Source organism: Lucilia cuprina, chromosome 5 (genome assembly GCF_022045245.1).
Source record: "Lucilia cuprina isolate Lc7/37 chromosome 5, ASM2204524v1, whole genome shotgun sequence".
Classification (NCBI taxonomy): Eukaryota; Metazoa; Arthropoda; class Insecta; order Diptera; family Calliphoridae; genus Lucilia; species Lucilia cuprina.
The window spans coordinates 9084967-9098585 of NC_060953.1; the positions used below are offsets into that span (position 1 = coordinate 9084967).

The following is a 13619-nucleotide window of genomic DNA, read 5'->3' on the forward strand; positions in this document are numbered from 1 at the left end:
ACTAGAACAGAACTAGAACAGAACTAGAACAGAACTAGAACAAAACTAGAACAGAACTAGAACAGAACTAGAACAGAACTAGAACAGAACTAGAAAAGAACTAGAACAAAACTAGAACAGAACTAGAACAGAACTGGAACAGAACTAGAACAGAACTGGAACAGAACTAGAACAGAACTAGAACTAGAACAGAACTAGAACAGAACTAGAACAGAACTAGAACAGAACTAGAACTGAACTAGAACACAACTAGAACAGAACTAGAACAGAACTAGAACAGAACTAGAACAAAAATATAACAGAACTAGAACATAACTGGAATAGTACTAGAATCACAACTAAAACAAAAAGTAGAGTTAAAGTTTTTCAATTAAAATTGCCTACTTTGGGGCTTTTACATGTGCCTACTTTAAAACATTTACTTTTTTTACTATGTATAGCCTACTTTTAGGCTTTATTTAAAAAACTTTATGATGTGATTACAACTCTATATTTAATTTCTATTTTGCAAAAAAATTTAATTATAATGAAAATTAAATGAATAAAACAACTATAGATTAATTATGCTGATTGCCAGCTCTCTCTAGCTCCAAACTCTCTCCACTGCAGACAATCATATTTTCCTCTCACTGCCTGCATAAATTTAAGGCAGTTGCGAACGCTATTTAATTATATAAATTGCATTTTAATAAAAAATTTTTTTGCTGCATTTATAAGTAGAGTGTTTGTAAGCAAATAAAATTATTATTATATAGAGTAGAGTTTATAATTTTATTTTAATACATAGATATTGTTTTTGCAATTCTTTATGCAAATAGTTAAATATGGCTGTTCGTTTAGGTTTGTTGGTTCTAACTATATATGTATATGTTTAAATATGCCTGTTAGTGCAAATTGTAAAAAAAAGAAATAAAATTTTTGTAGCATACAGCTTAGGCAGGCAATAGTAGTGGTAGTTGTGAAGTATTTTATCAGAAGAAAACAACAAAAATCAATGGTACTTAAGGTTTCTTTAACTGTAAGGTTTTTGCAACTCGGGGTACTTTAACTTTTAACATACTACTTGAGTTGGCTGGCTGGCTGGCTTGCTAACTATTTGTAGTTTACTGCCTGCAAACCTTAACTTTTTTCTCTTTTGTATTTTATTGTTTAAGTAGAAGAAAAACAAAATGAAATAAATAAAATTTATTTGTTAGAGAGTTATTGAATTGTAAAAGTAGTTGTAGTATGTTGAGAGTAATAATAATAAAGCCTTAAAGCATATTGCCTTTGACTATAAAACAATTACTGATCAAATAATATCATAAAAGAATTAACAACCAATAGTACTTTACTTTAGCTTTTCCATAAAAAGAAGTCTACTCTTTAAGGAATTTCTTTTTGAACATTGAGAATTTCACAAAAGTTATAGAAAAGAAATACAAAAATCAAGTTAATACTTGATTTATTTCTTGTATCAAAAGCTAGTTTATTTTAAAATAGTTTTCGTTTGTGAATATTAAAATAAGCTTTAAGAAAAATAAAACATCCGAGAGATTTTCTTTTGTTTATAAACAAAAAATTCTTAAGAAATATAACAATTCATTCATGAAGAAATAGAAGTACAAAAAAGTGAAGCCTACTTTAAGGCGGTTTCTTCAAAAATGTTCATAAATTTATGTCTAAGTTAGTTAGAACTAGAACAGATCTATAACAGATCTATAACAGAACTAGAACAAAACTAGAACAGAACTAGAACAGAACTAGAACAGAACTAGAACAGAACTAGAACAGAACTAGAACAGAACTAGAACAGAACTAGAGCAGAACTAGAACAGAACTAGAACAGAACTAGAGCAGAACTAGAGCAGAACTAGAGCAGAACTAGAACACAAGTAGAACAGAACTAGAACAGAACTAGAACTGAACTAGAACAGAACTAGAACAGAACTAGAACAGAACTAGAACAGAACTAGAACAGAACTAGAACAGAACTAGAACAGAACTAGAACAGAACTAGAACAGAACTAGAACAGAACTAGAACAGAACTAGAACAGAAGTAGAACAGAACTCGAACAGAACTCGAACAGAACTAGAACAGAACAGAACTAGAACAGAACTAGAACAGAACTAGAACAGAACTAGAACAGAACTAGAACAGAACTAGAACAGAACTAGAACAGAGCTAGAACAGAACTAGAACAAGAACTATAACAGAACGAAAACAGAACGAGAACAGAACTAGAACAGAACTTGAACAGAACTAGAACAGAACTAGATCAAAACTAGAACATAACTAAAAAGAGCTATAATACAGGCAGCAATTAGTGAAAAACACGATTTTTATAAAGTTTAATTTTTTCTACACAACTTTTCATGTTTATTCTTCTCTAATAAAAGCACATACAATGTATATTTTTGTTTCCTATTAGATAGGTGTTTGCTTATTTAGTTTAAAGCTAAATTCTAGAAAAATTTTACACCAACAAGACAATAACAAAAAAAATTAAACAAAAAACTTTTTCACTCTCGTTAGATGGTTTAAGCTTGAATGGGTTTTCATGGTTGAAATAGTTTAGTTTTGGTGAAAATTACTAAAATACACAAACACAGAGAACATTTGAAAAGAAAAAAACTGCAGAGAAAAACTACTACAAACACACTATATATATTATAAACGCCCAAAAGCATGCCACAAAATATTAATTAAAATGCTGCATAATTTTAGCATGCTTATGCTATGCCACAAAATTTTAAACTTTATGCAAATGGTATGTAATAACAATAACAACAACAACAACGGCTACAATAACAACTACAACAACAATGGCAAATAATATCAATATTAACATAAACTTGTATATAAAATAGTGTTCAATCACCAAAGAGTTTTGAAGAATTTTAAACATAAAAACAGGAAACGCGACGCAAAAGGGGAAGCCGAGGAAGTGAAAGAAGAAATGTAGCAGAATAAAGTATAAAATAGATAGAAAAGCAAGACATTTATATAAATGCCAACAAGATAAAAGTTTTCTCTGTAAATATAGTAGAGGAGTTAGAGTTATAATATTTAAATGATGATTTTTAGTAAAAGAGTTTTTTTTTTTTTTTTTTGCAATTGTGTTAGAGAACATATAGTAAACTGAGAATAGAAATAAGCTTTATTTTCATTTATTTACACACACACACACACTCACACATAGATTCTGTAAATGAGTGTCTACTAGTTAGTTGTTGAAAATTGCATATTTGTAGCATAATTTTTGGCTGAGTTTTATTTGTTTATACAATGTTGTGTGTGTGTGTGGTTTTAAAGGGTGGTAGGGGGTGTATGTTGTTGTTGTTCTTACTGTTGCAAGTGTTGTTATCTGCACATATTGCAAATTGTACAATAAACATTTATTTATAGTTTAAAAACAAAAAATAATCAACAAAAATAAAAACTAAACACAGACACACACACACTCATACAACTGTAAATACATACATGTAAATACAAGTAGAATTTAAAAAAAAAGTAACAACAAGTTGAGGTTATATGTAAATTTACAATGAACATAATTGTTAGGCACAGTGGGTTTAAGCATAAAATTTAAATTATTTTTCTTTTTCAAATTTGAACAAAAATACAGATATTTTTCTACACTTTTTGTATAGAAAACTCTTCAGTAAACACAGTTTACTATAGAAAACTATAGATAAAAGTCAATCCTTTATAGAAAACTAATAAGCAAAGACACTTTTGCAAACAATTAACTGTCCAGCAAAGACACATTTGTTTGAAACAAAAAAATTCTAAAAATTTTTTAAACATCTTTTGTTTTAACACCCATAGTGCAAGAACTTCTACATCTTCTCTTTTTATCTACACTAAACTCAATGCCAAAATTGTAAGTGAGAAAAAAGGCGTACAAGCAAAAAGGGAGCATAACTTGGGTGTAGTATATAAATGTGTGGTTATATTTGATCATCTGTTTGTGTTACACTGCATGTGTCTGTGTGTGTATTTCTATGTCAGTATGCAAGTGTATTTATGTGTAAATATCTATAGCTTAAGGCATTTATAACAGCTGGGTTTCATATTTAAACATTTTATTTTTCATTTTCTTTTTTATTAGAAAAAAAAAATTAAAATGTTGTAACGTGAATTGTTTTTGTTTTTTAAATTGCTTTAATTGTATAAAATTTTTATTTAATTTTGTTTAAATATTTAAATATAATAATATGACCTAATTTTCCAATAAATTTATTTCCTATTTAAAAAAAAAGAAATTGTATATATAAAGTCAAAAGGTTTATAAATTGCAAAAGTTTATAACAAAAAATTCTATAAATTAATGTTTTGTTAGTAAATAAATAGAAATAAATTAAAACATTTTAAAAAAAATTTGTAAATAAATCAAGTTTTTTATGTGTGGTTTATGAATAACGAAATAGTTATGAGAGATTTGATTAAATAATTTGCCTTAAAGTAGGCAACAAAAGTTAATTATTCAATTTTTTTAAACTAGAATAGAACAAGAACTGGACAAGAACAGAACTAGAACAGAACTAGAACAGAACTAGAACAGAACTAGAACAGAACTAGAACAGAACTAGAAGAGAACTAGAACAGAACTAGAACAGAACTAGAACAGAACTAGAAGAGAACTAGAACAGAACTAGAACAGAACTAGAACAGAACTAGAACAGAACTAAAACAGAACTAGAACAGAACTAGAACAGAACTAGAACAGAACCAGAACAGAACTAGAACAGAACTAGAACAGAACCAGAACAGAACTAGAACAGAACTAGAACAGAACTAGAACAGAACTAGAACAGACCTAGAACAGACCTAGAACAGAACTAGAACAGAACTAGAACAGAACAGAACTAGAACAGAACAGAACTAGAACAGAACAGAACTAGAACAGAACTAGAACAGAACCAGAACATAACCAGAACAGAACTAGAACAGAACTAGAACAGAACCAGAACAGAACCAGAACAGAACTAGAACAGAACTAGAACACAACTACAACACAACTAGAACAGAGCTAATACTTAAACATATTACTCTTTAAAATTTTTCTTTAAATTACATACTTTATAACATCTTCTAAAACATTTCTCTATTGCCATAAAACTCATTGCCTACTTTAAGGCTATTTATATTTATTATTCCTTTTTACATTATAGTCATTTAAATTGTCTATTTTCTAATTTAAAAATAAAAAATTACAAATTGTTTTTTCTATTTTTTAATTATGTTTATTTTAGCGCTAAGCAAAAGAAATCTTAGCCTACTTTTAGGCTATTTTAATTAAATTTTTCATTTTTTTTTTTGCTGTTAATGGTTTATCCTATCAAATTTCTTGTTTTTCTTTGTATAATACTAAAATTTCGTGAACAAATTTCTTAAAAAAAAACTGTTATTTCCTTAGACGAGTGTTGGGTTTTTTTTGCTAAATGTTTATTTACAAAATTAATTACCGTAAATATGTGTTACAGTAGTTGTAGTATATTATATAAAAGAATCCCTTGGTATTTTTTACAGTACTTCTTTTTGGGAACATGTTTTTGCCAAGTAATGTTTGCAATTTCACGCATGTCAAGAACAGCGTGCAGAGAACACACACAAAAAAAAATGAAAAGAAATTGTGCTAGAAAAATTTTTAGTAGTGGTAGTTAAAAATAAAGTTCTTTTTAAAGGAAATTTAAAAATCAATAAAGTAAAAAACTTAAATTTATATTTAAAAGTCTAAAATAAAATAAAGAATTTCTTAATGATTTTATAATAAAGTTTTGTCTTTGAATTTGTTAACAAATCCTAAGAATATTTCTTAATAAAACACACAGAAAATAAAACGTAATAATTGTTTATTTTTCTAGGTCATAAAATTTGATTGTTGTCAAAAAAATTTCTTACTGATTAAATTACCAAACATGAACATGAATCCCTCTCTCCACAGCTCTGTACATTGAACAAAATATTTCAGGTATATAAAACTTAATGAAGTGTAGATACCAGCATAAAAGCATTATTCAAGGAAATCATTAAACTTGAATTTTTTGAACAAAAAGTTTAAACGTAGAAAAAAGAATTGTTTTGCTTCAAAATATGTTTCTATATGTTTTTTTTCTTCTCCCTAAAGTTTGCAGACTTTTCTTTTAGATCAATGCTTAAGAAAAATTTTCTAATCTTTGGCCTTTTGCCACATAGCATACACACTTTTGCTTATGTTTTATCATTTTCTATAGCATATTTTAGGGAGTTAAGTTTAACCCCTTAAATCTTACTTTTTCTCAAACTTTTCTTTCTTTTTAAACATGTGAAAAGAAAAAATAAAGAACAATTTTTAACTTTTTTTTATTATTTTTGATTTTTTAGATTTTTAAAGTTGATTGATTTTTATTTTGTATTTGTGTTCTATTTAGTTCCCATTTTATTTTTTGAGGGTAGCAAGAAAAAGTTAATAATGCTTTAAGTTAAAGTTAAAAGCAAATGCATAAAAGCAATAAATGCCTAAAAGTAGGCTGTAAAGATAACAAGAAAAATAGACAAAAAATATTAAACGAAAAATTAGATAAAAAAGTCAAAAAGTATAGGAAAAAAAATGACTTTAAATGGTTAAAACGAAATGTAAGATTGTTCTGATTTTCAGTTTTTTCTTTTTTTATAAAGTTTGACATTCATTTGAGTTTTTTTTATAAACGCCTAAATTTAGACTTTAGTTTTTGAGCTTATAGTCTGTACTACAAGATAGTTCTAGTTCTGTCCTAGTTCTGTTCCAGTTCTGTTCTAGTTATGTACTAGTTCTGTTCTAGTTCTGTTCTAGTTCTGTGCTAGTTCTGATCTAGTTCTGTTCTAGTTCTGTTCTAGTTCTGTTCTAGTTGTGTTCTAGTTCTGTTCTAGTTCTGTTCTAGTTCTGTTCTAGTTCTGTTCTAGTTCTGTTCTAGTTCTGTTCGAGTTCTGTTCTAGTTCTGTTCTAGTTCTGTTCTAGTTCTGTTCTAGTTCTAGTTCTGTTCTAGTTCTGTTCTAGTTCTGTTCTAGTTCTGTTCTAGTTCTGTTATAGTTATGTTCTAGTTCTGTTCTAGTTCTAATCTTGATCTGTTTAATTCAATTGTTTAATTTATATTTTTTTTATATCATTCACTAATTTAATTTTCTCTTTTCTCTCTTTACAGGTATGTTTTTTCTCCCATAAATTTAGTTTACTTAATTTATAACAAATTTCATGGTGGGGTAAGTTGTAGTAATTTCCTTAGAAAAAGAAAAGCTATAAATATTTTCCATTAGGGAATTGTTTAAATTTTGCTGTCTCTCTCTCACATTTATTTACATAATTAATAGAAAATGTCCTTCTAATAAAGCATGTTGTTATTTTTATAATAAAAGGAAACAATACACTTAATGAAAATCAAGTTGTTTTATTTTTTTTGGAAAGAAAAGATTTTGATTTTTTTGTTTGGGTGTGTTGAGCAACATGTCCTTCAACACAAACACACACAATTATATACATATTTACCCGGGAGATGTTATTTTAGTTCTGCTACCACATGCAGACATCTAAATATTTTATTTAGAAAAAAAAACCAAATACAATTGTAAATGTTTAACAAACCTCTAAACATCAGGTAGTATTTGTTGAATAAAAATATTAATTTATTTACCAAAAATAAATCTGTAAAATCTACTAGACAGAAGCTTATAAAGATTATACTACTAAGCACGTTTTTTTTAGTCACCTTAAGCAGTGGTCGGTATTTGAAAATTTTTACTTATTAAGAGCATTAGGTTTGTTTTAAGAATTTTTTTTTAAAAATTAATGGAAATTGTAAAATTTTTTTTAAATTTTGTAAGAAAAAGGCATAGTAAACTGTAGGAAAACGCTCTGCTCTTTTAGCCGACCTCTGCTGTTAATATAGCTTTAGCAAGTTTAATCATTTCTTAATATGTTTAACAACTCTCAGCCATAAATTTAAACTTATTTTGCTATAGAATTCTATAAATTTTCTTTTTTTATTTAAAATATTCAAAGATTTTATATTTCCAGGAAACCCTTAAACGGAAGTGAAAAAAGTAATATTTGTTTGTCAAAAAAAAACTGATTACATCAATTTTACATTATTTACCTTCAACAATATTTGTCATTTAGTAGATTTTATTACCCATGTATTTTTTTTTCTCCATTCGTATGCCATTTTCTCCAAACAAATGAAGTGTTGATAAGTTTCAAAATTTTTTTTGAAAAATTTTCTTTTACCAAGGAGTGTCGCCATCATGGTGGTGTCTTTTGTTATCCTAATTGTAGCGTATTATATACATGTTCCTTTTCATTATTATTTATTATTGTTAAATCAACACAGGCCTAGCTGGTGTCTTCTAAAAAAAAACAACCTAAAAAATAAATTGGTCAATCAATGCTAGACATCAGGGGAGATGGGGGGTGAGGGGGTGGTGTAACGTTGAAATATTGAAAAGGACTAAAATTTGTCACTAATACTATAGCCAGCAAGAGAGCTTATGACAGGGTGTGGGAAAATTTTCTTTTAATTTGGCACCGTTTGTCATCAAATAACAAATGATGTTGTGATTGACACGCTTCCTTAGATCAAAAGAAAGTAAAATTTAACAATTTCTTTTACATTTCTTTCGTTGCGTTAAGAAGAGGGTTGATAGGAAAAGAAATAAGCAATAATCAGGTATAAGAAGTTTTTTTTTTTGAGGGGGAGGGGGTAGGTAGAGCAAAATTTAAACTTAATCAAAAAGTACTTTGTTAAAAGAAAAAGTTAAAGAACTATATTTTGTTAGCTTCAAATCAAATTGAGAGATTACTATGCAAAGCTATTATTTAAAGCTTTTTATTGAAACATAATTAATGTAATTTAGGGTTTTCTTTAAAGCTTTAACTAAAGCTTAACCAAAACTTTAAAACAGTTTGAATTAAGACTTAATAAAAACCATATTAAGAGCTTTTATAAAAGCTAAATTATTTAATTAAAATAACCCCTTTAAACAACAGTCCTTAGGTTGACTAACTTGTGCCCAAACTAAAGCTTTATTTAAAGCTAATTAGATCTACATTTAGAGCTTTTATAAACTCTTAATATAGAAAATATCAGAGCTTTATTTGAGCTTATACTAAATCCTTAATCAAAGCTTTTAATAAGAACATTAAACTCCTAATATAAATTACATTAAGGCTTTTTTTAGAGCCTAAACTAAAGCTTTAATTAAAGCCAAATTTGAATATTTAAAAGCTTTAATTAACTGATTAATAAAAATACATTTACCGCCTTAAAAAATAATAAATAATGAGCTAAATTAAAAGCTTAATTAAGATTCTGTTTACAGTTCTGATTAAAGCTTAAATTGGACTCGAGTTCGAGCTTTAACGCACGCTTAAATATGATATTTTCATTTGAAATTAGAGTTTAACTTAATCTATATTAAAAGCTTTTATATATGCGAATATAAAGCTATATTTAAACTTAATTTAAAGCTGAAGAACAATTTTAATAAAAGCTCAATCTTAAACTATAATTAAGGATGAAATAAAAGCTGTATTTATTATTTTGAAAAACTTTTCAAAAATGCTAAACGAAAACTATAATTTGAGCTTATTTAATAGCTCAACTATAGCTTTATTAAAAGCTTCAATTAAAGCTGAACTCTGGCTACATAAAGAACTTTTATTACGGCTAAATTAGAGTGTTATTTAAAGCTTCATAAAAGTTTATTTTAAAAGCTTCAACTAATGCTATTTCAAAGCTATATTTCGAGCTTTTAGTAATCTGTAACTTAGTCTATATTATGAGCTTTCATTTTGAACTATATATGAACTATAGCTTTATTAAAAACTTCATTTAAGGCTAAACACTGGCTACAAGAAGAGCTATCATTACGGCTAAATTAGAGTGTTATTTAGAGCTTAATAAAAGTTTATTTTAAAAGCTTCAACTAAAGCTATTTCAAAGCTATATTTCGAGCTTTTAGTAATCTTTAACTTAGTCTATATTATGAACTTTCATTTTAGTGAAATAAAAACTACATTCAAAGCTTAGTAAAAAAGCTATACGTACTCTATATTGAAAGCTTTAAATGAAACTATACCAAATCTATATTTTAAGCTTTCATTCAAGCTGAACCATATAAAGCTTTAATATTAAAGCTCAACTAAAGTCATAACAAAGTTTTAAGTTTACATAAATGAATTGTATAAAATTTACTAAAACAAAAGTTTGTTTAAAGGCGAAGTTAAACCATAACTAAACTTATATTTAAAGCTTTAGGAAAAGCTGTGTAAAGATAAGATTTAAAGTTTAGCTAAAAACTCCAAAAGTCTTGGGTATGTCTTTGAAAACATACATTGTTCTTGAGTAGTTTATTCCTCATTAAAAATAAGCTATTTTTAGTGCAAACGTTTCACATTTCACGAGTTAATGATTTATTTCAGTTTTAACCTTGATTTTTGTTTCTTTCTTAAATATATTCCAACAGCAACAAATTGTATTACAACTCATTATAACTTTAGTTGTTGGAAGTAAACGCTTTCCGTTTTTTTCAACTTCTTGGGCTGTTAATTCCCCCAAAATACTCTTTATTTTTTCAGTTTAGTTTCAAGAGGCAGACAATAACACGATTTTCATAAATAATATTTATGTGGCATATGAATAGCATTGTTATGACACAGACGATGACGACGACGACGAAGTCATTGAGGCAGCCAAATAAATCTAAAAAAATTACTCTAAAAATATATTAGGCTGTTTTCGGAACAGAAAGTAAGCAAACTATTCTTTGGCAAAAATAACTTTATAAAGCCTTCATTAGCAAAACAAAACCATAATGGAAACATTTTTTTTTCTTTCACAATCCGCCAGTAATAATGCAAATTTCCTTTATATAGTTTTCAATGCAACAACGTATGCCTTATGTTTAGCTTCTAAAGTAGCAGTTTTTAAATGCTAAGAAGGAACTATTAAGAAAAAAATTTATATTGTATATAAGACTTCTCAAGATAAATTAGAGGGGAACCAAAGAGGCAAGGGCTAAAAGACATTTGCCATATAGTATATACATTGTTTAATGAACTAAAAACCCCCACGCGGAAATCAACAAAGAATTAATGAATATAGTTTTATGCAAAAATAACTTTAAAAGGCAAGAACCTGCATGCAAAGCTTTTATGAAAAGGGGGCCTTTCCTTATACATCTAATGATGGCCCTTTATAGAGAAATGGCTTTTGGCTAATAGAAAGCCGAACGTTGTTTAAGTTTAGGCTTACTTTTGCTACATTTTAAAAGCAAAATATGTTCAATAGAAAGCAAGTTTTGGAGCTTTAAAGAAATTTAGTACTTTTTTAGTACTTTTTTTAAGAAATTTGATAAAAAAATTGGTTAGTTAGGTCTAAAAAAGGTTGGATAAACTAAAAGAACATTTTTAGTTACAAAAAGCATAAAAAAGTACTTTTTTTGAAAAAGGTACTTTTTGAAAAAAGGTACTTTTTGAAAAAAAGGTACTTTTTTTTAAAAAAATGTACTTTTTTATAGAAATTTGCCCCAAAAGTTATTTATTTAACGAAAACCTAGTTTTCAGCTTAAGCAAGTACTAGTTTAAGTACTAAACTTAATGCCTTTACAAAATAGTACTTTTTTTGAAAAAAGTACTTTTTTATTTAAAAAAAATCTAGAATTAAACAGAATCTTGTTTCATATACAAACAATTACTACTTTAAGTACCATTTAGGGTATATTTGTTAAACATAAAAAAAACTTTTTGAAAAAAGTACTTTTTTCCAATTTAATTATAAAAAACTTATTTAAAAACAGGATACTCTTACTATTTAATGTTTAAACAATAAATTGTAAATTTTTTAGTACTTTTTTGAAAATCTTCTTTAGACAATTTAATACTTTTTTAACTTTTTAAAATATACTCCTTTTTGTAAAAATAGTACTTTTTTAATAAAATTGTTAAAAAATCAAGTTTTTTGTTAAAATTTTGAGAAAACATATAAACAGAAGTCTTTGTTTAAGAATACTTAGTTAATTTATTACTTAAAGTACTAAATTTGGTACTTTTTTAAAAAAAGTACTTTTTGTAAAAAGTACTTTTTTCCAATTTAATTTTAAAATAATTTATTTTTAAACAAGAAATCATTAGTTTTTACCTTTTAAAAAAGTACTTTTTGTTATTTATTTTGATACCAAATTTAGTACCTAAAAAGGTACTTTTTGTAAAAATTACATTTTCTCCAATTTATATCCAATAAAACTATTTGAAAACAAGAAATCATTAGTTTTCACTTTTTAGCCCTTTTTTTTAAAAAAAAGTACTTTTTGTAAAAAGTACTTTTTTTAAATTAAATTCAAAGCAAACTATTTGAAAACAAGAAATTCTTAATATTTAGCTTTTAACCTTAAAGTTGTACATTTTTAGTACTTTTTTTCGAAAATACCCTTTAGGGCCTTTCTACAAACACAACTACTCTTTATAGCTTTAGATTTTTTTTATAACTTACCACAGAAGCCAACAAGGAACGTGCTACGTTATCTTAGGCTGTCCATGCCCATAGCAAGTAAAAAAGTATTCTTATTGTAAGGTAATTTTTCAATACGACTTGAGGTCAGTTTAAACATTTATGTTCTTTTTGTTCATTCCCTTCTTTATCTTGCTCAATTACTTTACAAAAGAGTTTTTTCTTTAACTGCAACAAAAATAAGTGCATGAATTCTTATGTTGTTGCCTGATTAACAATGATGATTTCTTGTGTTCCAACAGCAACAACAACAAAGATCTTTTATTATTAGTTTTATATAAGGTTGCTGCAGTTGTTATTGTTGGATTTTTTTAAAAAGATTTTTTTGTCTTGCTTTCTTTAAAACCAAATTGTAAAACTATGGCGCTTCTTTGGAAAAAAAGAATTTTTTATAATATTACAAGTACGTGTAGCTGTTTGTGTGTTTGTGTGTAGGAGCTAAAAAATTTGAAAAAAAAATAAATCATTAAGCCTTCATTTTCTGGCTTATTTTGTGGTTTTCAGTTTTTTTTTTCTTATTTAACTTTGAAAGTAAATAAGTTTTTATATGTCTGCTTGCCAGCCCTGACTGCCTTTGCTTTCAAACTTAAAGCCGATTTAATTTTGCGGCTTCAATTTAACATTTCCTAAGCACTATTTAAAGTACACTAATGCGACAGGGTAACTTCATTATTATAATTAACAAATATTGTAGCGGCTGTATGATGATCATATACATACAAAAGTTTTATTATTTGTATTGTATTGTAGTTTTAATCAGTGTGGTTTTGAAGAGCTTTTATTGTAGTCTAGGCAGCCATAATAGAGAGTTTAAGATTTTAATTATACAAATTCTTTAAAAAAAAAGAAATTAACTAAAGAAATGAAACTGATGTTCGAATTTGAAAAATTCTTTTTCAAACATATTAAAACTTTAAGAAATTTCGAAATTTTGCTTGATTATGACTTAATTTGTTTAATTTAAAGAAAATTTACAATTTTTAACTAATTTCGAAAATTCGAATTTAAGTTCGAAAATTCGAACTTAATTTCGAAAATCCAAAAATTAGCAAAAACTTATTTTTTCTTCATTATCATTAAGAATATAGAAAAATGTTCAAGATTTTGTTTG

At 26.7% G+C, this 13619-nt stretch overlaps 1 protein-coding gene across 1 annotated transcript in view; it reads left to right on the forward strand.

Moving 5' to 3' along the window:
* Nucleotides 1–8642, forward strand: part of LOC111687894 (putative cyclin-dependent serine/threonine-protein kinase DDB_G0272797/DDB_G0274007) — a 116199-nt gene extending 107557 nt beyond the window's left edge. Inside the window, exon 2 of the mRNA XM_046951018.1 lies at nt 7151–8642. Within this exon, the coding sequence (XP_046806974.1) occupies nt 7151–7170 (20 nt within the window). The 3' untranslated portion in view covers nt 7171–8642. The remainder of the gene's footprint in view (nt 1–7150) is intronic.
* Nucleotides 8643–13619: the final 4977 nt, after the last annotated feature.